General features: G+C 41.3%; 2 protein-coding genes across 3 annotated transcripts in view; both read left to right on the forward strand.

The window, feature by feature from the left end:
* The first annotated feature begins 202 nt into the window (after positions 1-202).
* c18h3orf33 (c18h3orf33 homolog (H. sapiens)) lies at positions 203-4484 on the forward strand. 2 transcript variants are annotated; one of them, XM_029517190.1, is made up of 5 exons: positions 203-478; positions 742-801; positions 1148-1307; positions 2175-2335; positions 2480-4484. In XM_029517190.1, the coding sequence occupies exons 1-5, from the start codon at positions 317-319 to the stop codon at positions 2732-2734; spliced, it is 798 nt and encodes a 265-aa protein (XP_029373050.1). In that variant the 5' UTR covers positions 203-316; the 3' UTR covers positions 2735-4484. The 2 variants fall into 2 exon arrangements, with proteins under 2 accessions (XP_029373050.1, XP_029373051.1); XM_029517191.1 differs by having other exon boundaries at positions 2483-4484.
* A 5-nt stretch (positions 4485-4489) lies between these two features.
* plch1 (phospholipase C, eta 1) overlaps positions 4490-26553 on the forward strand; it is a 50667-nt gene continuing 28603 nt past the window's right edge. Inside the window, exons 1-5 of the mRNA XM_029517189.1 lie at positions 4490-4934; positions 11042-11153; positions 23129-23275; positions 25692-25935; positions 26378-26507. Coding sequence (XP_029373049.1) covers positions 11075-11153; positions 23129-23275; positions 25692-25935; positions 26378-26507 — 600 coding nt within the window. The 5' untranslated portion in view covers positions 4490-4934; positions 11042-11074. The remainder of the gene's footprint in view (positions 4935-11041; positions 11154-23128; positions 23276-25691; positions 25936-26377; positions 26508-26553) is intronic.

Below are 26553 nucleotides of genomic sequence, written 5' to 3' on the forward strand. Positions count from 1 at the left end.
GTTCCCAGCGGTATGTATTAGGCTAATATGAATCTCAAACGCGATGTGCATGGCCAGCTTTTGTCCTGCACTATTTTATTCCAGAAAAAAAAAAAATTTGGGGGGGGGGAACTACTTTTGAGTTAACTGCATTTTTGTGCTTTTCTTCCTTTTTTTGAGATGTTTATTAGATGCATGTCTGATTTTATGTTTTTACAGATCAGGCAAACAGAGCGCACCTCCACACCAACCTGTCATTTCCACACCGAGCCACCGGGCGGAGACTTCACACAAGCGCTCCTCCCCGCTCGCCCCTCCCATTAAGGCGGGGCTCCGGATGCGTCGAGAAGATGTCAACAACATGCCGGAGACTTCCAGAGAATCAGAAACTGAAGCGCGACGAGGGGACGGACAACAAAGAGAGCCAGGAAGCCGGCCGTCTCACAACGTAGTGTCAGCCCTATCACAGCTCGCTGATGATAATCTGATGCTTTTGCGGGTATGAGCCTCCAAACTGCGACCGAACCCGCTGATGCATTAAAGTCCAACACGGACACTCAGACACCTGCCTCTGCATTTAATCTAGCAGATGTTTGGTAGCCTATTTAATTATATTTATATTTAAAATATAGTATTAGATGATCCGAATGATTGACCCGGCTGAGCAGATCACCGGTTCACCCCATGTTCAGCTCAGCAGATGATATCAGTACTGTCACCCTGTCAGCATCCTCACTGCTCCCCTGTCTCTGTCTCCATCAGAACATAAGCACTGGGCTGGCGATTGCTGGTCTTCTTCTAATAGCAAGGAGTATTAAACTGGTAAGAGAGAAAGGCACACACACATTATTTGATTCAACGCTACGGTCAGTTAAATCCCACTTGTGCACATTTTGGATCTGATGCATGTGTTGCTTCCCAATCCATTAATTCATGGCTTCCCAGCTTAATTTCAGGCTAAATTTAGACCCCAATGCTCCTCAATGAAGTGGAAAGTAAACAGATTTTTGCAAACTAACAGCTTGAGTGAGACCAAAAGGCTTAGCTAATTACAAATCTCATTGCATTTTCTAATATTGCACTCACAAGATTTCAATGAATTAAATGTTTTGGATACCAATAAGCCTTGACATTCAAGTTGACACTTAAGCTGTCTCATTCTCTTTAGATCACCAAATTTAAAAGCGCGTCTGAGATCCCCCCTCGCTTCATTGAGAGAAATGTCAGCCTTCGTGGAAGAGTTCACTCGATCACAGAGAAAGGACTTGAAGTGGAGCATATTCCCATACATCTGCCAGTTATCTCATCTTTACTTTTCAACCACAAGGGTAAAGTGCAGTATCCATTTTGTGAAACGATGACATGAATACATTTGAGAAATTGAGTTTACGGAGCACAGGAGTCTGTCCTTTACAAGGGATCTGAAAAATGAAAATGTGTATGTCAAATCCCATACTGCTTCTCTCAGCACTTTGACAGCATCATCATTTACTATGGGGCAACTTCTAATCTTGTTACACAGCAAATTTCTGCGTGTTCATTGTGCCATTTTTAGTTTGTAAAGTCAAACTCAGATGTATTTTATCATCTTGCCATGAGAAAGAGTGGCAGGTAAGCTTGTTAACAGTTATATTAAATTATATAATCAGGAGAGTTATGCCTCATATAGATTGCTCTATCAGCAACCTCAGTGTAAAAGACTCACAGAGTCAAACAGGCCGTGGTGTTGTCTAGTAATTTTAAATACGGCCTTCGTCCCACTTGACCTTCTACCTTTCAAAGCCTTTTAATCCCAGTTGGTTGTCAGCTGCTCTGGCTTTAACGCAAAGGAAATTTGCAAATATTTCATACATGACCTTGGCCAAAATGTGTTATTTATTTTAGTAATCACCGTATATATAAGGATTGCACCAGTACGCCAAATAACGTTTGGTATTTGCCAAAATTGTCAAAAAAGTATCACACACTGCCAGATACCCTGATATTCATTGCTGGACTTACAATGTTTCTTAATCATGCAATTTCAAATTCAAGGCTAGAATTAAGTCAGTTATTTAACCAGTACCCACTAAGGTAAATAACAAGTCTACCAAGGGTGACTTGGTAGACATGGCTACATATCTGGAGGCGAAACTCTGAAGCTTTCTTCTCCTTTTAAGATATATGATAAATGGTATGATTTTTATCCTCTTCAGATGCGTCCATGTCTCCACTGCTGGTCCATCTTGCAGGAGTGGAGCTGACAGCAGAGGGGAGGGCATGGCTGCAGAAGAATCTGGTTCCTGCCCAAACTGTTTGGCTGAAGCTGATCAGCCGTGAAAACGATATACTACACTGTTTGGTATCTCAAAGCAGGGTGAGACATCCAATAGCTAAGATAAAAGAGGGAGACGATCACAGATTGCTAAAAAGGCTGTCCATATGATAAGTAAATTAGTCAAACTGATGTATGACCTTTCCATCTGCAAAATGACTTCCTTGTCGTTCCTCTTCTGTCCAGCAGGGGTCAATATGGACTTACTGTATGAATGAAGAGGTCCTCATGCTGGGTCTGGCTCGCACTGCCCCCATCACCGTCCTGCCCAGCTCTCGCTTCTACTGGCGTCTCCATAAACGGCTGCACAGGGCAGAGGTCAAAGCTGTGAGGAAAGGGAGGGGCCTGTGGAAGGAAGACAGCCTATGGGAACGAGCCTCCAAGGCCATCAGGGACAGCGCTTTATCCAGACTGATGAGGAGGATTTTTAAAAAGACTTGAGGTAGACTCCACAAAGAAGTTTGCCGTCTTCAATTTCTGAAGAAATCAAAACGTGACATAAGTTCAAACTATTTATGGAAATATATTTATTTCATGGATCGGCTTTCCTGCACTGTACAGGTCTCCAGTGTAAGACTGGAAGTTAGAAAACTGTGCTTAGGCTGCAAAACTCACTCTTCACTCAACTGTCCTGTGGGACAGATTTGATTCTTAGGATATGAAAACATTTTAATTTGTGTAATGTCACTTTACATTCCTTATTACACCTGTATGTAAAAGTCTTGCCTGTATTTCTCGTAAAAATTGTTATTTGAAACTCAATTTTTCAATCTCAAATTTGAGCTATAATCCCTCAGTTTTCATTCACCCCATTAACCCACAGCAAAGCACTGCTTCCTCTGTTTGCGGGTGTGTGTGTCAGACACACACTGAACACAAGATGGGGGCAGGGTATGTTAATGGAGTTCAAAATGGAGAGGGAGGTCCACTTGTCCACCCTCTGAAATCACTGTTGCTATAGAAACACCAAAGCGAACTAAAGGGCTAAATTCTATATTGGCCTCCCTAAACCCTCTGGGAGCCATGTAGTGAGAGTGTGTGGTGGGGTCTTTAAGTGCCTGTAGAGGGGCCTTTTAGATGTAATGTGACTATGATATTAGAGTATTTACTTACTGAAACAAAAGAGATAGGTGACTAAACCTGGAAAATTGCCTGTGTGGCGTTATAGCAGAAATGAATTAAAACAACACAACAGTAACACAAGTCATGATTTCAGCTGTTAATTTTGGTCCAGTGAGCATAAGTCAACACGGACTCAGGATATTTTTTTGACTGCAGCTGTATGATTGTTCATAGCCAAAGTTACATCCTCTGTTTCAGAGTGCTGTACTTTCTATTCATGCTTCACCTGTGCAAGGCAAAGGAGGACAGCCCAGAAAATTAGACCAGGTCGTGGTGCGTGTCGTGCGGAGTGCAGGGTGAGGAGTCTCTGCACGGGGAGAGCTAGTGCTGAACCAGTCAATCCAATGGGCACAAGGAGATTAGTGAGGAGGGGAGGAGGGTCAGAGGGCTAGAAGGGGATTTTGGCCTGAGCACAAAAGCAGGAGAGGAGGAGTCACTGTGGAAGGGAAAGGGAGCAAAGGAGGGGGTGTTGATGAATCAGCCTGTCTCCCTTTTGTTGTGCAAATGTTACTAGCGACTGTTACAGCCCAAACAGCTCGTGATTGGTGCATTGGTTTAAATTGTAAGGTGCATTTCAGGCTGATGGCTGCTGCTGTTAGACTTTGAACTGTCAGTAAGGAAGGAGTGGGAGGGAAACCACGGCTGAGACAGACAATAGCAGGGAAGACAGGAGAAGTTTCACAGGGGTAAATTGCATTTTTCAGCGATGGGATTGAAATATTTATCTGTTGGCGTCATTTCTAGTCTAGCATCGCCTTATTGATGATGAGTTAGTTTTTGTGTGCTGGTGAGACTTACCGATCAATAAAAAGATTTTGACAGGGCATAAATGTAACACTTGCCATGCGACTGTGTAATTAACATTACCTGTAATTTGGCCAGATTCAGGCTTAAAATATCTCTAATGATTCAAAGGGAAAAGAAGATCATTTAAACAAGTCAATATTTATCTGATCTTGTCTTAAGAATTAGTATTCCTTGCTTTTTCATTATATTGTAAATACTGGAAGGCAATATAGGACAACAAATTATTATTATATTATAGAAATTTTATTGCCGGAGAAATAACTTCTTGTCACACTGATAAAAGGGGCACGAAACATTTAAGCCACCTCTCTGGCATTGTGGTGTATTTTAACTGTTTAATCACTGTATTTTTCTTGTTCCTAACTGAAACACGAGGACTGAAAACCATCCTTTGGTTTCAGCGTTAAAGTAATCCACTCCTAAATCCACTCCAGGCTTTCTCAAATTCACTGGTCTCACACTAGTAGTAGTGTTTGAAAAGACACTGTGCTTGATGTGGTGGTGGGTACTTGCCCACACCAGTGAAGTTGCTGGGAGCATTGCTCTCTGACACCAAACCACTGGGAATATCACTGTTTTATGTTATAGCGTATTTGTGCTTCTCGCCATGGAAGATCAGCGCCTGGAGGGACGACTTTTCTGGTGAAAGCGGGAAGAGTTTTTTCAGCAGACTGACAACAGGCTTTCTGAATGTGAAAGTGAAGACACAAAAGTAAGCAAGCTTATGATGCTTCATCAGATAAATGAATAATTGACAATAGTTCACCAACAGTTTTTGAGAAAGCAAGCATAAGTAAGGTATATTTTAATTGTTACACATTCTGTCTTGAAATGTATCTGCACTTTTCTCACTATGACAATGTGTACACAGTTAGCTGTCACTTTAAATCTACTGCTGGAAGGATACTATATCTAAGCAGATGTGCACCTGTTAAACTCGTGTGCTTGGGCACTCAGTCTTTGGAAAATAAATACACCTGACATCTTCATTGTATCATTCCAGGTAAGCCGCAGGCAGTCATTTTAGAATGCTTGGGTCATTTTGACAACCACTGATTTGCCTGATGTAATAACTTATATGTAATTTCTTGTACACTTTTGCCAGTTTTGCCTCTAGAATTAGTAAGTGAAAGAAGCACTTTTCTGCAGCATGTGTTTCACTCCATTCCATTGTGGTTTAGCGAAGGAGATTTGCAGCAGGGCAGCATAACAAAGGCCTTTATTACACTCAGCCGGTAGCCACCCCTGAGAGAAAGAGATGGGGCACTCCCCCATCCCACAGCAGGGTCCTTGGGGATTTTTTGATTTGATTTGAGTGGGTTGGGTGTGAAAGACAAAGAGATTTAAAGAAACAGAAAACTGACGTGACACTGACTGGAAAAAAAAAAATCATTTAAGTAACTTTCCTTACCTGCTCTTGTGTGATTACACAGTGAACATTTAATACAAGGTGCGTCTTTGCCAGACAGAGTGGGTGAACCTCACTATAATATTAAGACAGATAAAAGTGAAAGTTTAGCCACTTTTAATGTGCAGTTTGCTCTTTTTAATTGAGCTGTTCTTAGAAAGAGGCAACCATTTGTTTCACCCTGTGTCACAGTAAAGGCTGAGTGGTAAACAGCCACAGCACTGACTAGCTGTGCCATTACACACCCACGTACAGTGTAGTATGTGCATGTTTGTGTGTGTAAAGGAATGCATCAGCCATAAAGTGACTCCCTTGTTGTTATGAGACTTGCAGTATTGTGAACAATGTATCAGTTTGCTGGTGTGGGTTTGTAGGAGTGGAAACCTGAGTCTTTGTGGGTGTTGTGATCCCTCATGAATAATAGAAGTTTTTTGGAGGAAAGGTAGACCGGAGGACGAAAGCTGAACCACATGGGATCGCATAAATGTGTGTGAATATATGTGTATATAGTTGTGAGTTTTAAAGTTGAGGTAGAATACAGAAATATAACAGCAGAAGTTGTCACTTTGTCACTGTACATCAGTGCAGGCCAATCATGCACTTGCTCATATCCTTTTACACTGAAATGAGAAACTGTTGAGGTAGTGGTGCAGTGTTCACCGCTTGGTCCTCCATTCAACTTTTCTTATCCATTCTTTTCAATGAAGAAATGAAGTAGAATATGCAGACAATCTGAATCCAAAAAGATTTGGAGTAAAAGTAAAGGATAGGACTGGGAGGGAGAAGTACTGGTGTCTTTGCTTGAAGTAGATCTGACAGATTGACTTACGGCCTTAAACACCCCTCAGTTCCACAGTAAAGGAATACAACTCCATGACACACATGGTCTACTGCCCACACATGCATGCATGAAAGTGCAAATATGGTCGATTGTGATTGTCTTTTTAATTTTTCAATAAATATGCCATTCACTTTGTTTTGGCGCCGGTCTGACTGTGTAACACACTCTTTTGACATTTTATCTGACTCAGGAAAACTTTGTCATTACACACACATATTACAGCCCTCCAGTCTTACAGACTGACAGCAGCTTTGTGATGAGATTCTTTGCATTTTTCTTTTTGTGACTTCATAACGTTACAGTCCACATGCTCAGATAACCTTGCTGCCCCGTCCTGCCCCTCTGTAACCCAACACTGACCCCTCAGTAACCTCTCTGCCTAAAGGTTACCACTGTCTCCTGACCAGGTCAAAGGCTCAGTGAAACAGTAATGGCTGGGCAATCTCAAATTACAATTTCAGTGATTTAAAAAATTAAATCATTACTTGATTAACTCAACAGTAAATCATAGAAACTGCATTTAATCTCTTATGGTGATATTTACTTAATGGTTTGAATGTTTTGGCTTCTGGGAAATTGCATTTTTACTTCTTTCAGATATTTTGCAGGCCATACAACCAATCAATTAATCTACCCATGAAAAACTAATCGATAATGAGAGGCTTCGTTGTTACTCTCCATCGGGTAACAACAAGAAGTGAACAGGAAGGACAGAGATTATGATCTTCACAACAGTACAGAAACAATAAATAGACAAGTTCGTATTTCAGTTTCATTAACTTTTATTAGAAAAACAAACTTGAGTTACATATCATAGTATGGTATCCTCGAAGATCCTTTGATTTGTAAGCGGTTTGACCAGTCCTACCAAAGACAGCAAACAGGAAACAGAATGGTTAGTTTGCGCCTATTTATTTATTTATTTATTTGTGCAAATAATGGATATGAATTTTCCTGGTTCTTATTTTCTCTCTTTCTGATTTAGTCTTACATTTTATCTGCAGGTGAGTCAAAGGAGCATTCAGCGTAGAGTGTGTAGAGAAAGCTTGTAGTGTGTCACTATCTGTTTGACCATCAACATACCAAGACTGTTTACTCTCTGTTCTGATAACTGCTTAAACAGCATGTACAGACTACTCATTGACTTTGTGTACCAGCAAGACGGTTTACAAGCTGTTTGCCATTCACGCCATTCACGATCCCGGGCCATTTAGATACTTACAGGTTTGTAAAAGGATGTTGTGTATGAGCCTGTAGTTCTCTTTTACTGATTCAGTTTTGTCAGTGGTGTTGAAATATGCACAATGAATCTAGACTTGTATGCCTAAAGATATACCACTTTATTCCAAACAAAGACATGAAATGTCTGTTCACGTCACAATATCTAGTCAGGCTATCTCCTGTGATTACATTGAAACCAGACATGATTTTTTTTTTTTTTCATTCTAAACATAGCAGATAATTGCTCAGGATTTATGACAGCTGGACACATCAAATAAAATAGAGCAGCCATTGTATATCTCATTGTTCAAATACAAGTAGAGTGCTCTTTGGCATGTGGCAGTATAGGATGACAGATGCTGCTCTTTGTGTCTGCATGTCATGAGAAGGCCTCTGTTAGCTGCACTAATGTATGAGAAGTGATTAATGCCACTATGTGTGGCACGCAAACTGAGCAATCAAGCAATCAAAGGGTCATATGTTCATAATTTTGGCAAGGTCTTCATTTCTATGTGTACATTTTTATATTTTGTCCTTTCAGTAATTAGAAACAATGTTCATAATGAGGCTTTAACACTCTTTTTTTTTTTTAAGAAATATTTACAGAGCCCTGTAAAGCACCCCTGTACCATTAGAAAATGGACGATATATAAGAAAAGGTTTAACCAAAAAAGATAGGACAAAAATCAAAAACTTAAATATTGTAAAATATGCACATCATTGGTTCTCATCATTCACAAAAAAATGTCACATCCTTTTAAACTGGTTTAACTGGTTACATCAAAATCTAAAACATGGGACGAGAAGGGACAAAAAAATCGGGTTCTAATACAAAAATTTACTTGGAAGCTTACCGAAAGTGAAAGAACTGAAAACATTCAGGAGTTTTAAATATGGCCATATGTAAAAATGTTCAATTCATTGTGACTGAAAATGATAATTTCTTGTTAACTTATGGTAGCAATCCTTTTTTTTTTTTTTTGTTCAAATATATGCAAATATGGACATGATATCACCCCCTTAGTCCTTTGGTGCAGCTGGTAGTTTGGTTAGATAATAACCAATGGACAACTGAGCAGCATAAAACTAATGCATTGGTATTCTGCCAGATGAACTAGATCTTACATGTACATACAAATGTGTATGTGTAACACAGACAGACAGAAAAAAACAGGTTTTAAAATGCTGCATTCATATATTTGATATTATATTACTTCAGTTTTATTTGCTTTCATAAAAGCCTTAACTTGGGACTGGGAGTGTGAGAATAGTTCATCACACAGTTTGTCAGTTTCAGTGACAGCTGTGGCTATAGGCATTATGATTTCAGAATTGCCTGTCCATTTGTTAAAGGTTGATGATCATGGTCGCTCCTACTTCACCTTATCTTTCATTTAATTTCGTCTTCACTGCCATTGTTATTTGATTATGTAAAATCAATTGTATTTCTCTCTTTCAACAAATACTTTAATCTAAAGAATTCAGTTATTTTTGAATAATTTCATTAATTTGATAATAAAATCTATTTGGTAGTTTTATTAAGTTTGGACATATTTACATTATATGAATGTAGAAAATTTTAAAAATGTAATTAATTTAAACTTGTTGAATAAGCAAATTTAATTAGATTAAATTAATTAATTAAATTCAAGTCAATATTACTTTTATAACTTTAACTTTAACTAAATTGATATAACTTAGTTCATTGTACTTATGATTTGATGAACGTGATGTGCAGGTAAAACTCTGCACATTGATGACATTATTTTGCCACGTCTCTCCGCACAGCATTTCTAAGGTTAGCTGTCTTGCGCATTTTGGTGACTTTGGTGTTTATGGTAGACTCATGTAATTTTGTTGTATCACGTGACGTCAAAGCAGCTCAAACAATGTCCTCAGTCATCTACCTCTGTTCGGCTCCTATCTCTAATTTGGGCTCTATTATGAAATCAAACAGTAATTTCGAAGCATTATTCTACAGTTAAGCATGAGGCCACAAGGGCCTGTGGTCTACAGCGAGTTCAAAGCAGATGAGAAGCTTTGCAGGCATAAGGTGAAACAGAGTTTAATGACTCTGAAGAAAAACCTCAGAGGACTGACTGTCCATATGGCAGGTCTCAACCCCTCCACACAACATGCTTTATTGTTAAGCACCAACTTGAGGTTGCTAGAGTTCTGCTTGATGTTTAATCAAAGGTAAAGTCCTTATAATGGTAAAATGTCTACTCTTAAGGAATATTGATGACTATACAAATAAGATGTTATAAGAAAAAACACAACAAAATTGGTACTTATTCATATTGACATTGCTGTTCATGGATTCATTGGATTCATCACAAGAAGAGCATCATAACAACAGAGCAAGTGAGTCTTTGTTTGCATGGTCTGTTAGAAACATCCGGCACATCACAGGCCTCTGTGTTTGAAGGTGAAGTGGCAATGGGGTCACCGGAAAGTACTTTCACCTCAAGATACATGACCCATGAGCTCTATGTGCTCGACCAGACAGGCACCACTCTCCAGGTCAGCCGGCACCAGACGCCATTAACTATCCCGGAGGCTCCGAGCCTTTCCTGATCTATACTACATTGTGTGTGTGTGTGTGTGAGATGCAGAGAGAGAGACTATATTTGTAGTGGGAAGCAGTAAATCGCAAGAAGACAGATGAGCAACAGGTGGGGAAACACTAAGCAATGAAACTAACTGTCAGGGAGGTAGGAATGAAAAGTGAGCAGGAGCAAGTAGTGGAAAATTAGGAATCCGGTTATAATGGTAAGGAGGTGAGGAGAAACAGGAAGAAGATGAATGTGAAACACATGCTGAAAGACAGATGCATGAAGGGACAGTCAGAGGGATGAAAGCACACAGGATGACAGCTTAGTAAAGAGAGGTGTCAGAGAATCTTACGTTTTGATTGGAATCATGATAAAAATAAATTTTCTTTAAATAGAATTTAAATCCTTCCCTTAAGACTAAAAATGAAAGTGTGTCAGTGTCACAATAAATCATTATAGAGTAGAAATGGTTTTCATGTAATGTATTCATGTTTAATTGCATTCTGCCAGAAAATATGCAGTTTCAAAATATTAACTTGAAGTATTTTTTCAGCAAAATCTCAAATTTGTACCCTGGTCGCCTCGTAGTAACTCCATCTCTGGGAAAAGGAAGGAAACAATCCTTGCATCATTCTTTTTGTAACTGACTTTTCTTCCATTACACTCTCTGTAGTCCTGCTTTTCTTCAGATCTGTGAGATGGCTCACAGCACAGAACTCAACTTATCTTTGAGAATCATTTATTTCCTGCTTTTCTGCTCAGCTGTACTCTCCTTCATCTCCTTTCCCTCACAGGTTGTTCCAGTTATAAGACATCCTCTCCTCATCATGAGTGCCTGGGTGGTGAACAGGAAGGGAGAGCCACAATACCGCCGGCACTTCCTCACAGACAACAGCATCTTTCATGGTAAAAATGACACGCACACACACACACACACACACACACACCACAGAATAATAAAATAGACAGATTATAATACAGTTCAGTGTGTGTCATGGGAATGAACAGTAGAGGGAGACAAGTCCTAATTAATGTAACTGAAAGTCTGGGCTCTTAATAGCTGACAATTAAGCCGTGATGCAGGCACTTGGTCATGCTGGTTATTCCCTGTACTCACGGCTGTATCACTTGTACAGCATTATGTTTCTTGTGGGTGATTCATGCTCGTACTCACCCTGTGGAGCTAGATTTACCAAAGCTCTTGAAAAAAGAGAGACTCTGCACATTTGATTTCCTCTTTCTGTGCTAATTTTCTCAACTGGTGGAACAGGGAGTTTATTCTTTGCATAAATTCGAGGACGTCATCTGCCCACACACCTGCTTATGCCACCAGACAATTCTGTGACGACCCTCTGATGCCTCTGTGGCTGTCACACCTAATGCAGAGAGATCGCTCAATGCCTCACCTTGACTAAATAGAGTCAGAGTTTTCATCCCACCCCTCAAGACATGCCAGTTAGATTATTGTCTGAGTCCATGTACTTTCAGCTTGTCAGCAAATTGCAAAAACTAGATTTGGCAGCTTCTGTGGATGATGGATTGACCTCATCGATGGAATGAGTATCTATTTCATCCTCAGAAAAAAAGTGTTATTCTATTTTTTTCCTTTTTAAATACATTATTTAAAGCCAGTATTGACTTAATCTTGTGAAAAAGGAAATGAATGCCCTACTGAGCATGTGAGATGTAACCTCTCCTTCATTACATTCTGCATGTTGTGGCTTTACTCAGCCTCTTTCCCTTCCTCCCAGCTGTTTCTGCTCTTTTGTGAAAGACAGAGCGGCTGATGGTTTTTGCTTGGCCAGGGTACATAAATCAGTGTGAGAAGGGAGTTTGAGGGGGATGGCTCTATTACACACACTCACACAGTTTAAGATCAAAAACATCTATTAGGCACAAAGCTTGCGCTCTCTGTTGGCAATCACAGCTCCATGTGCACCGAAGAGCATCCCTCACATTTCACAGTCCTGATCCTCATCTTATCCCCGCGGAGGAATTGATAGCTTCAGTGAGGGAACAGAGAGCGTAAAGTGGGTCACAGCAGACAGCAGACCCCCCCCCCCCCTCCCTCCTCCTCTCCTCTCCTCCTGGGAGAAACTGTCCACATCCCAACAAACGCACAGATGCTGCGCAAATTTGGTTCAATGGCGATTCCAAACTGTTGCCAAACTGCTGCACAGACGCGGATGAAATGTCCAAATGGCCACCTCTCCGCCGGCTCAGCCGCGGCTCTGTGCGCTCGCTCTTTCCATGTCAATAAGCTCTTGATGATTAACAAACACTCTCCGAGTACCGTGTGACCGTCGAGCGTGTGAGGAATCGGCTTAAGGTGCTGTGCCTGCGCGCAGCGCCCGCTGAGAGCGGAGGATGTGCGCGCAGATCAGGCTGGGGATGCCAGAGGTTTGATGCTGCTGTGAGGACGGTGCCGAGGGAGCAGCTCGTCTCCTCTCAGGATTCCTTTTGGACTCAAAAAAAGGGGAAAAAAAAGTGACACTTGAGCATCTTGGCGCGTCCAATTACCATGGAGAAGTGGACTAATCGCACCATTTTTTGATGGCAATTCAAACCGCCACTACCAGGAAATTAAAAAATGATGTCAAAAGCGCACGCAGGGACATTGTGAGACCACCAGCTCCGCTCCTCAATGGCAGAACTTGAAGCTTGCAGAAATCTCAGTTTGGAGAAGGGTGAGGAATCGTTTTCATGCTTCCGATTGTTGCGGTTAATTAAACCTCTCTGGAGAGGAATCCACCCAGTTTGTATCACAAACAGGCTGAAGCTCATGCGTAATTTCTCTGTTGCGCTCCTTTTGAACACGTTATCATGACCAGTGCGACAACAAACACTTCAGAAACCTTATTTGAGGGCTGTCAGTTTGCATTAGGGGCTCATTTTGATAATGATTAGCCTACTGTTGGAATATTAAGTGTTCAAAGTCAATTAATTACGTAACAACACTCATTCGATCGTTTTTTTATGTGAATTGAAAAATATTGTCATTTCATCTGGGAGCTCTTGATGGAGAGCAAAGTTGTAGCAGCAGGGAACTGTCCCTGATGCTGGAAATGCCCCCCTTTTTCTCATGTGAAAGGGTGGGGGGAAAGACTTGTCGATTTAACAAGACTCATGCAGATGCAGATAGGCAGAAGATATCATGATTTATTTTGTCACTGGAAGAGCTTGTTGTGAACATACCTGAGAAACCGACAAAGCACATGCCTCAGTTCAGTAGCAGAGGTGGATTGGACTGTCATTGGCATCAGCAGAAATAGGAGAGTGTTGAAACTCAGGCAGGGCATGTTGAGCTGCACACAATGATGCAGAGTGGGTCAAGCTTTGATTGAAAAATGGAAGCCTCTGCAGACCCTGGGCTGTTAAAATGACCCTGTCGCTGCCTGCCGCCGTCAGAAATATTATTCTTCCCTGGCACTTTAAAAAGCAGGATGTGTCAAGCCGTCAGTCTTCATCTTAGCAGCACCCGGGTCCGTGTGTTTTCTATCTGTAAGAGAGCGTTGAGGTGTGAGACAGAGGGCCTCTGCAAACCTCACCGGAGAAGACTGCTGCTGCTTCGTTCTTTTTGTCAACACTTGGTCTCAGACGAGTTGCAAGGCACTATGAGCCCATGCTGAGAGAGAGTGAGTGAGAAAAATGATGGAGAGAGTAAGGTATGTAGGAGCATGCATGGCTGCTAATCTCCTCCACATGGAGGAAATGGCTTTTCCATGTAAAATGTTTCCCCTCCCAAGAGTCTTTCCTGTGCTGATGATGATGAATCTCAGCACGTTCTCTCTATCATCCAACCCCCCTCCACCCATCTCTGCCTCTTCATCTCTCTGGCTCCAGGGCAGAGAAACAGTTCTCATGCTTTCTCATCTCATCCTCACACCAGCTTTTGTCCCCTTCTTTATACTATTTCATGCTCATTCTAATCGCCTTTCATATCCTCAGGACTAGTTATCTAACCGTTTATCAACCAACTGAAATGTTACCGTTGGAAACGGTTATGTGTCAAATATCTGATCAGGCAGTTCCTGATCAAAATTAAGATGTTTTGCCAATTCTCGCTATCTTGACAGATCCCATAAATTAAAGGTCCTACTCATAATTTTCCCTGCCTGCCTGATTTAGTACTCAACCGGCAGCATCTCAGACCAAGTGAATTAAATCCACACTTCCACCCATTTCACCTGTAGGAGGTACCCTCTGTCTCTACGAAGGTTTGATGGAGAGCAAAGGAACACACTGGCTGTGTGTGTGGTGGCTGTGTTAGTCCCGGTTCTTCTTGGTTGAGCGAACACACTGCCCACGTGACATGCATGTGAGATGTGTAGCTGACGTTTTCTGAATGTGCTGTGTAAATATTTTCTCAGTTTACAAAAAAAATCATTTCATCCAGCATAGCTGTGGATACAGCGACACTTCAAGGACACTTCTAGCAAAACAGCAGGTCAGTGTTGCAGCTCGTTCACATGCAACACAAGCAGTGGACGCCTGCCGGACTGGATACTAAAACCAAGAAAGAAATTCAGATTGCAACAAACAGAGAGGGGGTTGTAACTACTCTCTGCTCAGGATTCCATTATCCCACTATAGTTTAGATTGAAAATGATTCTTTATATTATCGTGCTGAAACATAAGTTAAAAAAATTAAGTAAAACAAAATATCAACTTCTTCAACTTCTTCAAGTTTTTCTTTCTTTTCAACTGTCATGTGTATGTCTGCCTTTTCCACAGCACCCTTAATCCCTGTGCCTACTTACATATTGACTTTCCTGTCAGTACATCAAATTAGTTCTTGCATTACACATGTAGAATGAAAATGTAAAATATCGGCTTCTAAAACCTTTGTGGGTCTCGCTGTTACACAGTTGCAACTGCTTGCGAGAGCATGCAGAGAGCACTCTGAATGTATATCTGAGCTCGGCTTTTATTTCATTTGGGATAAGACACCTAGAAGCTCTGACCACTCAGTTATGTGGCTGCCACATGCGGCGCTTTCTTGTGCCCTGGAATGAAGCAGCACACATGCAGGCAGTAATGGTTTCTCTTCAACATTTCTTGTGAAGCAGCTGAGATCAGACAGTTTGTATAGAAGTCTGGCTCAGCTACCAAAGCTACTATATCTCAGTCTACTCACAGTCTGCACAGTAAACTTGCACATATATCCTTTCACACTCACACTCAGACGCACACCTAGTTCTTTTCTTTGAGGTTAGTATTGAACTCCTCTACTCAGGGAGCCCCTGGAGCATCTTCAGTGAATGCATTACCATTCTGCAGTCGGCCTGTGTTTATTTTTATTCTGGTGCTGCTCTACACTAACTACCCTGGGGGACCTGGGAACCCATTAGTGGCAATGGTGACTTGAATGCTACCTTGAGCGTGCTTGATTAGGTAAATTGAGTGACTGCGAGATGAGAGTGTGTGTTTTCTCTCTTTTTGCCCAAGTTTTTTTGTGTTAACCTTTTATGCCGTCAGTAATATTTGGCCTTCTTCCTCACAGCTTTTCTGCCATTAGTTTGTTTTCAAAGCATGCCTGGTTGAATTCATCACCCCTGGGTGCCAGTGAAGTGTTGAAGATGTTCAGGCATAGGAGTCAGCAGCTTCAGCTCTTGGTGCACCATGTATCTGCTCATTGTGCTGATGAGGACGCTGAGCCAGATTTTGACTTGCCAGTTGATCTTGACTCTGACCCTCATCTATGGTTGTGAGCTTTGGACAGGTGATATTATAATGAAGATGGATGTTAGAAGAGGTCTGCTGTAAGGAGACAGCTGCTGTAGTTTGTTGTATCCGATAGGGATGCTTTCTGTGTGCTCTCCATTAAAAGTTTTGCATTCATTTGAAACTGGTAGGAGCCTCCTGGCTTGAATGGGAGCCCAGGAGGAACTAGAAAGCATTACTGGGTGAAGGACAACTGGATTGCCTTGCTTACCCTGCTGCTACACTGGCCCAATGTCATTTTAATATTGGTTTATAGTCTGTGAATATTATGTGTGGGTAACTATGACCGTCTCACTGGGCTGTTGGTGTCACACTGCTGACAGTTTTGATTTTGCCAAGGCTCAGCATCAGTACTCTCACAAATATATTAGCAACATTTGTCCTCATGCTGCTGCCTGATTTTCCCCACACATTCATCCAGATGTGACCATTGGTCACACACATGTATCCCTGATTTATTTAATTTCATAAGCTGGGACAAACACTGAAACTGGGTGGAGACTACGTTGTTGAGCAGTAGCAAAGAAGTGGATCCATAATGCAGACAGAACTGCAAAAAGATTAGTTTACTTCCAAATTGAGTCTTAGAGATCCACAGCAGGGTGCCTGAATGCAGGAATCTAGAGCAGGAACCCGGAGTGTAGGAACGGGGCTGACCAAGGCAGAGGAGCAGAAGAATGAGTGGAACTGGGGGGGATACAATCCAAAACACACAAAACTACTCCTCCAGCATAGCGGACAAGACATGACTTTGCCCTGAAGAGTAAACTCACAAACTGGCAAAAACAGGATGATCAGACCGGGTTTAAATACTGGAGTAGGTGACAGTGGCAGGTGGGTAGTGGAAACAGGTGCAGGGGATGACACTGATGATCCTGCCGTGGCCCGCTGACAAATAACAACAACCACAGAACAGGAAGGGATGGGTGAAAAAGAAAATGGAAAACGCAGGGAACAGACACAGACCTAACATGGATGACGCAACCCCAAATCAGGAATATATTTAAGAATAAGACATGATGGGATTACATGAAGTGCAATTTGGGTTTCTTCATTGTTGAGTTACAGTAAATTTAATCATGGTGTGTAATCTCTTTCTCTCTGATATGCAGTTTCATTTCTTTTATCATAGATTTGAAATTATATTACCTACAGAATATGATGCTGCAGTTAATCCAGTGCTATATCTTTTATTAAGGACTCTTCTTCATGCTTGCAGTTTTGCAGCCCTTATCTCTTGGCATTACGCCTGAACAATTTCCAAACAACACTAAACTTTAAGTAAGATTGGAATCATGAGACTTGCATCAGGCAGGTGAAGTGAAAGAAGTGAAATTCTGCTCTCTGTTCTTACATTTAATTTTTTGTACACATCACTGCTATTTTTGAAACTGAAAGTTTTGAGCTGAAGTTGCCAGGGGTTGGACAGTAAATTTATTATGGACTTATTTGTTTGTGGAATTAATGACGCAGTTTGGCCATGGGTCTTTCATAAGGGTGTTAGTGTTGGGATCTTCTTGAGTGGGTGATCTTGTACATAAAAAACCCAATACCCACAGATACATGTGGACAAAAGGAAATTCAGCCTGTGAGAGTGAAATAGAAGGGCGTTTAATGTGGGGTGGACAGATGTGTAGCTCCTCCTCCTGTAGCTAACACCCCAGACAGACTCACTCCACATGTCAAGCCATTAAATCTTACTTTAGGTAGTGCATTATCACAAATCCTACGTCATCGTTCTTATTCCCATAAACCACTGGTTGACCTTAATGAAACCATCTGATTTGCAGACACACATCTGCTGCACTTTCCTACAATGTAGTTTATAATCACTCCATAAACCAACCAAAAAAACCAATCTGTAGTTGCTGAACCGTGAATATAAATCTATGCGTGTGGCGTGCTGGCAGTCACAGTGACACAGCTGAACATGCTCTGAGAGACACGCAAACATCAGAGAGAGGTGCAGGAGGTGGGAGCGGAGAACAGATGACCAGGAGAGAGGTACAAATGTGTCCTTTCAGAGAAGGTGCCGATACAGTGCAGGGGAGGACCTGGGTGTGTGGAAGACTGAAGCCAATCTGCAGTGTCCATCAATCTGATGTCCAGGAAACCAAAAGTGATTTTTAAAAGCTTTTAGCAGCAGGTGGAGCGGAATGTGTTGTGAAAGTGACTCCTACAGTCATCTTATTTTCTACAGGGAACATGGAGGAAGTGTATTCCTCACTTTTTGGTCCCGGAGTTTTATCAGCTCATAAAGTACGATCCACATTCATTTGTGGTCCTGCTGAAAAATCTGCTGTGCTAACTGTGGCGACTCTGCTGGCGCGTAATGTCTATCATATTGGTGGCACCCTGGCTGTACCACAAAAATACCGGCTTACACAAATCGGTAAGTTCATCTGTGTGCGCATCTATCTAGGCCAGTCTCGACACTACAACCCAATGTGCCTTAGAGAAAGAAACCAATTAAAACTAACATCCTTTTTCCACCGCCTCGCCTTTTGAGTAAAAATCTCTTGTCCTCTGTTATTATTATGAAAGGATTTTTATTATTTTCATTCATATGCAGGTTGTAATCTGATGGTAAAATGTGTGTATTGAGAAGCCTATTCCATATCTAACATATTTCTAGCTGGGCCATTTATAGCACATGAAAGAGCTGGAGCTCATGTTTATGCATCAGTATACCCGGGCTGATCCAAATGCTCACTTTCTCCAACCATGTAGCTTTGAACCTGCAGAGAGCTCATCTTAAGGAGCTGTTGCTCATTACGTGCCAGAGAAGATTTGTCTTGTTTACTGATTTAGCTGTGTTTTGTTTTGTTTTTTTTTTTCCACTCACCATGGAAATAATTTATGTCTAAAAGCAAATGTGGACACAAATTTGGTCAATCAGTGAACCAAAACTGAATAACATATTGATCAGACTTCAACACACAAAGCTGACCTTCAGATCCTGAGAGTTCAGGTAAAAACAAGCATTCAGTGAAGAATTACCATCCCTCATCTCCATTCAGTTCTGGCTTGGTTTGATTGCTGTTCTTGTTGTGTTTCATCAGTAGTTGAAATGGCTGGCATAATTCAGGCGGCGGTGCCTTATGTCACATGAATAGTGCATGAAGGATCAGACAGATGCTGCTGAATATGAATTTATGTAATTATGAATACATTAAGATATGTCCGTGAACTGGTCCATTCCTCACCACCCTCTGACCAATTCTTAACGGAGGGCTCACGCAAAGCCATCGAAGAACTATTGGCTGATTATAACTGATTAGAAACTCGCAGCAGTGAGGCTCCAGCGATGGCTGCAATCGCATCTAATTGGGATTTAAAACGACACTTAAAATAAACAATGAAGGAAAACTGCAAATGTAATGTGATGTCAGATGCTCTGTGTTTTGCATTTGCCATTTCAGCCTGCTGTGTACTGTACGGATGTAAGTGAGGACGGCCTTTGTTCATCAGGTCATCACAGAGACATTTCCATCACCTCCCCCATTAAAATCTGTTTCAATTGCCTCGGCCTCTGTGGCAAGACAAAGCTTTGATCTGCTCTCTGTGCTGTCTGGCGACATGATGAGTTTTCACATGTACACATAGGCGTGTACGTAAACATTAATGCACTCCAGTAAAGTCCAGTACACACAAAGCCACTCTTGTTGATTGGGAAATGGTCACCAAAAAGGAGTGAGGTGGAGTAGAAAATAGGCTTTACATGCATTTTTTTTTTCTTTTTTTTTTTTCTACCTGAAAATCACATTTTGTGGCAATTGGGGAAAACTTACCTATAAAGGCCAGAAGACACTTCAATTGCTTGATTTCTTTCCTTACAAGATAGACAGCTGAATAAAATACAGATTTAAACCCTCATGGTTAGATGCCCTTATCATTAAGGCATGAGTGGAAATGGGACAAGCAATTAGAGTGAAGATGTGAGGGGCACTGATCATTTACCTCGACCATCACTGGCCCCCTGAGAGCCATACTACTTGTCTTCATCTATGATTACAAGGCAGCTCATGTCTCCCCAGCAGATATTAACCCCGCTGCCTCTTTTCCTGGAGTCTTTTGCTTTGCAATCTTCGGTTTAACCAGGTTTGACTCTTAATGGTCCTTATCAGGCTGATGGACAGTAAAATGTCTGGACAATGCTGGTGGAAATGTCATGTGATAACAGGGATAGCCTGTGGAAATTTAAGGAAAAGCAACTATATGTACCATATGTGGTGATCTTTAAGTTGTGCAACAACACAGAGACCTGCACATGTTAGCTCTTTTTCAGGAGAACTGCCTTTTGGCTGACTTCTGTCTTCCATTTTAGCTTTTGCTTGCAGTGTATACATGACTTCTCCTTAGAAGGCTTTTGTAAATGTGTACTCCATGGTAACTGTGGGAAAATGAACATCCACTCGCTAGTAATTTATACAGCAGACATTCGGCTTGATTTGTAATGTTGCACATTTGAGTGCTGGAAATGTGTTGTTCAAAGTTTGTCTAATCTGAGTCACGCTGAGTAACAGTGAGGTTAAAAATTGATCTCTATAATGATCTCAACATTTCAAAACTTTAAATAACTTTAAATAATCTCCCCTATAACCTTGCTCAGGATCCTGTATATTCTTTTGAGTTTCTCTGCTGTAGTTTATACAGAATATCCAGAAGAGACCTACTGAATTAATGTTACAACTTACCAGAAGAACCAGAAGACCACCTGAAAATCGTGGTCCTCATTCAAATCTGCTGGTGTCATGTTATTGCATTGAAGTTTAAAACTCCACTTAACAATATTTTGGTATTGACAGTGGAACAAATGATGGTAAATAATGTGAATGAGGCCACTCAATAGGACTTATTTGCAGTTTTCCCTCCACTCTGTATCTTTTTGTAGCAATTTTTTAAAGCTCATTTTTGATTTTGTGGCTGCAACGTATTCATTTTGGTTAGTTAATTTCAGTAAGTTAGTTACTTGATGAATTTATTTACTTCAGGTTTACCCAAGTGGAAACCAATCTTGACACCACTTGTTGGTTTGTTAACTTCCACTTTGAAACCACAGGTCTGAAATTTGGCTATCATCATCTTTTTGTGATGTCATCTATCAGTGTCTCACTTCGACTAACGTTCGCCAGCCTGTCACCTGTTCACAAAAACCACATTCTTCTTACAAGAGACTTTTTCCTTCAGCCTGAAGGACCTGACTCCCGTATTCACCTCAAGACACCCATGTCCAGTCTGGTATTGACTCTTATCGTCTAGCCTCTTTTATTATGACTGGCAACATTATTAAAGATATGGTGGCTAAGAATGATTTCACTTCATCTTTATCAAACTCAGGGGCAGCACGGCGGCGTAGTGGTTAGTGCTCTCGCCCCACATTAAGAAGGTTGTGTGTGTGGTTCCCAGCCTGGGTTGCATGTTCTCCCTGTGCCTGCGTGTTCCTCCGGGTACTCCGGTTTCCTCCCACCGTCCAAAGACGCGTATGTCTGTATATATAGGTTAACTGGCGATGTTAAGTTGACCGTAGGTGTGAATGCGAACGTGAGTGGCTGTTTGTCTCTGTGTGTTGGCCCTGCGATGGACTGGCGACCTGTCCAGGGTGTACCCCGCCCCTTGCCCGATGTGAGCAGCCCAGCAGCCCCGCAACCCAGATACGGATGCAAGCAGGTGAAGATGAGTGAGTGAGTGTATCAAACCCATAAACTGAGTGGAAAATTACATCTCTTGGTGCACGTAAATGTTTGCACGGCCTTATAGAGGAAGATATTGTTCTTGTGTGTAGCCAGACATCTAAATACGTCTCAGCCAGGTTTTTCCAATATGAATTCTCTTTATTAAACATTAACATTTATTCATGTTATCTTTTATAATGAAAACATATAATAACATTTAATTTTAAATCTTGTGGCATGTGCACGCTGCCACAGGCAAACGTAGCCATGTTGCATGCATAGATGAAAACACATGGCATATGCACACACAAACACAACGCATGCATGTACACACTCCACTAATGAGGATGAAAATCTTGCTGCCTCCCATCTGTATTCCTTCCACTAGCTGTCATGAAAAGTAAAAAGTTTGAAGTTTGTCTTTTATCCTTTTCCGATGCTGGACTGTGCCTGGCAGTGACGCAATCAAACACAAAGTCATTTTTCACCGTCATTTCAGTCCTTCTGTTCTCCTCTTCAGAGAGCACGCAATTATTTTCTTCCAAGTGTGTCCTCCTGTTCGTTTCTAGTGTCTTTTAATTGAGTAACTGCCAGAAGTGGTGTTTCTCTTCAGAGTATATGATGCACATAGGCATTTTGCTATTGATTGTGAACTGTCATCACCTTGAGCACAGTGTGTTGTGTGTTAATGTCAATTATGAAAAGCCACACTATTAAAACAACCTGAATTATAAAAACAATCTTTAGAATTTCATACATTTTTTATGTTCCATTTAATTGCAGTGACACCGCAAAGTTAAATTGCTTTGGAGTAGAATTAGCAATTTTAGCAGCTAATATTAGAAAAACCCAAGCAATTTCAGGATACAGATGAAGCAGCCCAGCTGTTGTTTCCACTTTCCCCACAATGATGGAGAAATTTTCTTCCTTCACAGCCTTAACCTCCTGATACTCAAGCTTTTATTTGTAATGCATGCTGGTTGGAATTGTCGGCCATTTTGATTGTGCACTGTTCATTTTAATGTGCTTTGGCGACCGTATGATGACAGACACGTGTCCACGAATGAGGCTCACTGGTCTGAGTTAAGCAATATTAAGTATAATGCCGAAGAGAGCCCCAAATGTAACATCCTCATATGAGAATGCAGGCTCTCAGGAGGTGAAGGCCCTGTGTGAGCTGCGAACAGAGAGACACACATTAGCCATGACTCTCTATGAGATCTCTCTGTCCCTTCTCTGGATGGCTTTTGCGACCAGGTCTGTGGGAAACAGAAAAACAGCACTGTGTGTTCACACAGTAGCATCTCTGTTGTGGTTTGGACTCTGACCCACATCAGCTGCTGCCTGCTCCATTAATTGCGTGATTCCCTGACACTCTGCCTTACCTCTTCCTGGGAAAAGACAAATAAAGACAGGCACCTGCTCCCTTTGTGTCTTGATACAGTGCTTCACTGAGCTCAGTGTCTTTGTGTTTATCTCCAGTGGAGCGATGCATGAGTGTGATGCAATCCGGGACACAGATGGTAAAACTAAAGACAGGATCTAAAGGGCTGGTGAGGCTCTTCTACCTGGATGAGCATCGCTCCTGCATCCGTTGGAAGCCCTCACGCAAGAGCGAGAAGGCCAAAAGTGAGTATGGTTGGACTCATGCAAACACGCTTGCATACACATCCACAGACTAGATTAAACCTCCACGTGTGACTCCTAGTTCAATGTCGAAAGGCATAAAAAGGAACAGATTTTTTACAAGGTTTCCTTTAGTGCCTCACCAACATGTATGATTTTGTAATTTTATTTGAATAATTACCATTATTTATTGTTGTGGCATCTTTCTTTGATTTTATGGAAGTACAATATATTACTACCAGCGTAGTAATTTCCAAAAGCAGCTGAGTAATGTAGTTTGGGACTATTTTTAGTGACAGATTATGCCACGTTGGGTGCCTCACTGGGTATGTGTGATATATTTGGAGTACTTTGGCATAGTAATGGTTTAACTTAATTTCCCACATGACTGAAACCCCTGATATACTTCCCACACATAACAGCAGCAGTGCAGGTGGGTTTTCATACTCTGATGAGGGAAGCTGTAACAGATGCTGCACCTCCGGCACCTTAGGGTCATAATGCAATCCACCATGCTGCTGATTGCTCTGAGTGTCTCTGTAGCTCTGTAGCTCTGTGGACTCTGCAGACTTCAAACTTCAAACTTCTCTGAACCTCCACAAATGATCCCCATCCTCAGAGGAACTCCTCCGACACAGTTGAGTTAATCAGTCAGAAACACTTGTGATGAACAGTGATGAACATCACTCGTCTTGAACCATCTAAAGAGTTTCAGTCTTTTTTTGACAGCTGACTGTTTCTTTTGGGTGCAGTTTAAACGAAAAATATACGGTTCCATTCCTTGAAATTTTCAGTCCAATGTCCCAAGGAACGAATAAAAGTCTCTAAGAAATAGAGCTCAAATGTTTTTGTTGAAATTGTTTAAGGAGGTAAGACAACTGTTGTGTCCTGGGGGTCTTTGGTTTGAGCCTCAAGAAAGCAAAAAAATGTTGAAGTCCATCTGATAAACATTTAAAGCCTTTAGAAAAGAAGAGCAACCAGTCTGACTGTGACAGCAATGCCTGTAATATTTATGCTTGTGAGTCCGAACTCTCCGGTACTGCAACAATCCTCAGCCAGAAATGCTCAGGGAGAAGCTCCCAGTACACAGGGGACATGGCCGACACACGTGGCATCAAATCAGAGGTTGAGGTGATCACACACCATGAGCTGCCCAGTTCTTCCTTTGACTATGTGCTTTTGGAGGGTGAGTGCTGTCTGTCTGAGGAGGATCAAGATAACCCTGCCAAATTGCTACTTTCAGTCATAGTAGAATTTTAGAAATGCACCACGTAAGGGGATGAGAGTGCTGGGGATAATGGGGGCAGAGATCATGTTACAATGGATTATCACAAACACACTTTTTAGGAGGATAAGACACAACACAATTCATTGAATCAAATGTCCAAATCCAAACTGTTGGTTGAACAAAACACAATGGGGAAATGTTAAATGTTAAGTTTTATTTGACTGATATAGATACAGAGTGACACACAGGAGAGGTTGACCTAAGCAGACATAAAGCCCTTGTTTAAAAACACGCCTGCTGCAGGTTGTTTCTGCCAGCTTAAATTGGAGAAAAAACGTACCCGACTGTGATTCTCTGTAGACACACAGAATCACAGTCGGGTACGTTTTTTCTCCAATCTCATTAGACTTTGATACACTCTGAAGCCTACAGGCATTGCCTCCTCTGAGTATTTTAACACATGACAGAGAAAGGCAGAGAAAGTCAGATTGCTTATTGCTGCTCGTGGCCTCATATGTCAAAAATGGAATATGGACTTCTCAGAAATAGACTTTTTTTTCTGTCTGTCTTCTGTAGTCATTGCTCCAATGTTTTTCCTTCCTGAACGAGATGTCTGATAATATCTGATATGTATGCTCTTTCCTTCATTTTTTGGTTTTAAAATCAGCATTTTTATTTGTGTGGAATTCTTTTGATTATGTTTTTCATGGCAACATTAAGCAAGAGATTGCTGTGGCACCTTTCATTGAATGAATGGATGCACAATATGCTCAGTATTTTCAGCTGGACATTTTAGTTCAGTGTTTATTTCATGTCATATTTAGGGACTATTTTTGGCTAAGGATTAAGATGGGTTGGTTGGAGTGTTTATGATTTATGTGGGACTGAGGCGTCCGTGTTCATGGTAATGAAGAAACATCTAAGAGTGTGGTTCATTTATGTATAATTAATTGTGATACCAGTTCTATGGCACAGGGGAGTATGCCACATCAACCATCAACTACACAGACGATTTTGATTCTGTCTGTGTCTTTATTTGATGCAGTACAAATGAGACAACAGTGGAATTTTAACCCCTCATTCTTTAGTTTGGAGGAAATCGTTGATGCACCAATCAAGCTTATTTTATTTTCAGACCTTTTAACAAAATTTCAAACATGTCTGTTCTCTCCATTTCCATCCACTCTTCAGTCACCATTGATTCGCTGTACAAAGTGACAGAGGGCGGTCAGTCGGACATCTTCCATCGGCATGCAGATGGGAGCTTCGACCCTGCGTGCTGTTTCACAGTGTACCATGGAAACCACATGGAGTCTCTTGACCTGGTAACATCCAATGCAGAAGAAGCCAGAACATGGATCACCGGCCTCCGCTACCTGATGGCCGGGATCAGCGATGAGGATTCTCTGGCCAAGCGGCAGCGGACACACAACCAATATCCTTTACAGAAAAACGTAGATGCACTGTTTTCAGATTAAAAACCTTAATACATTTCTGAATGAAATTGGTTTCTCAGCTCAGAGAGAAGCGCTACTTGTTTTCAAAAGAAAATCCTTTCGCAGAATGTTAGTAGTTATCTTCAGGCAAATATGCAGCTCTGTTCGAGCTGAAAAGTTGCATATTTATGCTTAATTTGCAGGTAATAGCTAGTGAAGCATATTGAAATAAAAGCCATTTGCTTGTAATCAGAAGTTATTATGCACACATTGCTCTGCTGATTTAAACATGAGCTTCAATTGCAAAGACAAAGATATTGAAGTAGATAAAATGCAGAAATTTGATGCATTACATTACATTATAGCAGGTTCAACTCCAGCACACCACATATACACATGATACATGCTGCACCTAATTTCTTTAATATGTGAGTCTGTGACGTGGATGAAACAGACATTTGAAGAGGCTGATAAAAATGGGGATGGCCTCCTGAATATTGAAGAGATTTACCAACTTCTCCATAAGCTGAATGTCAATCTGCCACGCAGGAAGGTCAAGCAAATGTTTCAGGTAAGACTCTGGAGCTGTTTTCTGCTAAATCCTCACCAATACCAAT

The sequence above is a fragment of the Echeneis naucrates genome, chromosome 13 (assembly GCF_900963305.1).
Source record: "Echeneis naucrates chromosome 13, fEcheNa1.1, whole genome shotgun sequence".
Lineage (NCBI taxonomy): Eukaryota > Metazoa > Chordata > Actinopteri > Carangiformes > Echeneidae > Echeneis > Echeneis naucrates.

Excerpts from the sequence above, each read along its gene's own strand:
- c18h3orf33 (XM_029517190.1), top strand. The coding sequence starts at position 317 with ATGCGTCGAGAAGATGTCAACAACATGCCGGAGACTTCCAGAGAATCA. Across the intron at positions 479-741 it reads ATAATCTGATGCTTTTGCGG|AACATAAGCACTGGGCTGGC; the intron begins GTATGAGCCTCC and ends TGTCTCCATCAG. Across the intron at positions 2,336-2,479 it reads GTTTGGTATCTCAAAGCAGG|CAGGGGTCAATATGGACTTA; the intron begins GTGAGACATCCA and ends TCTTCTGTCCAG.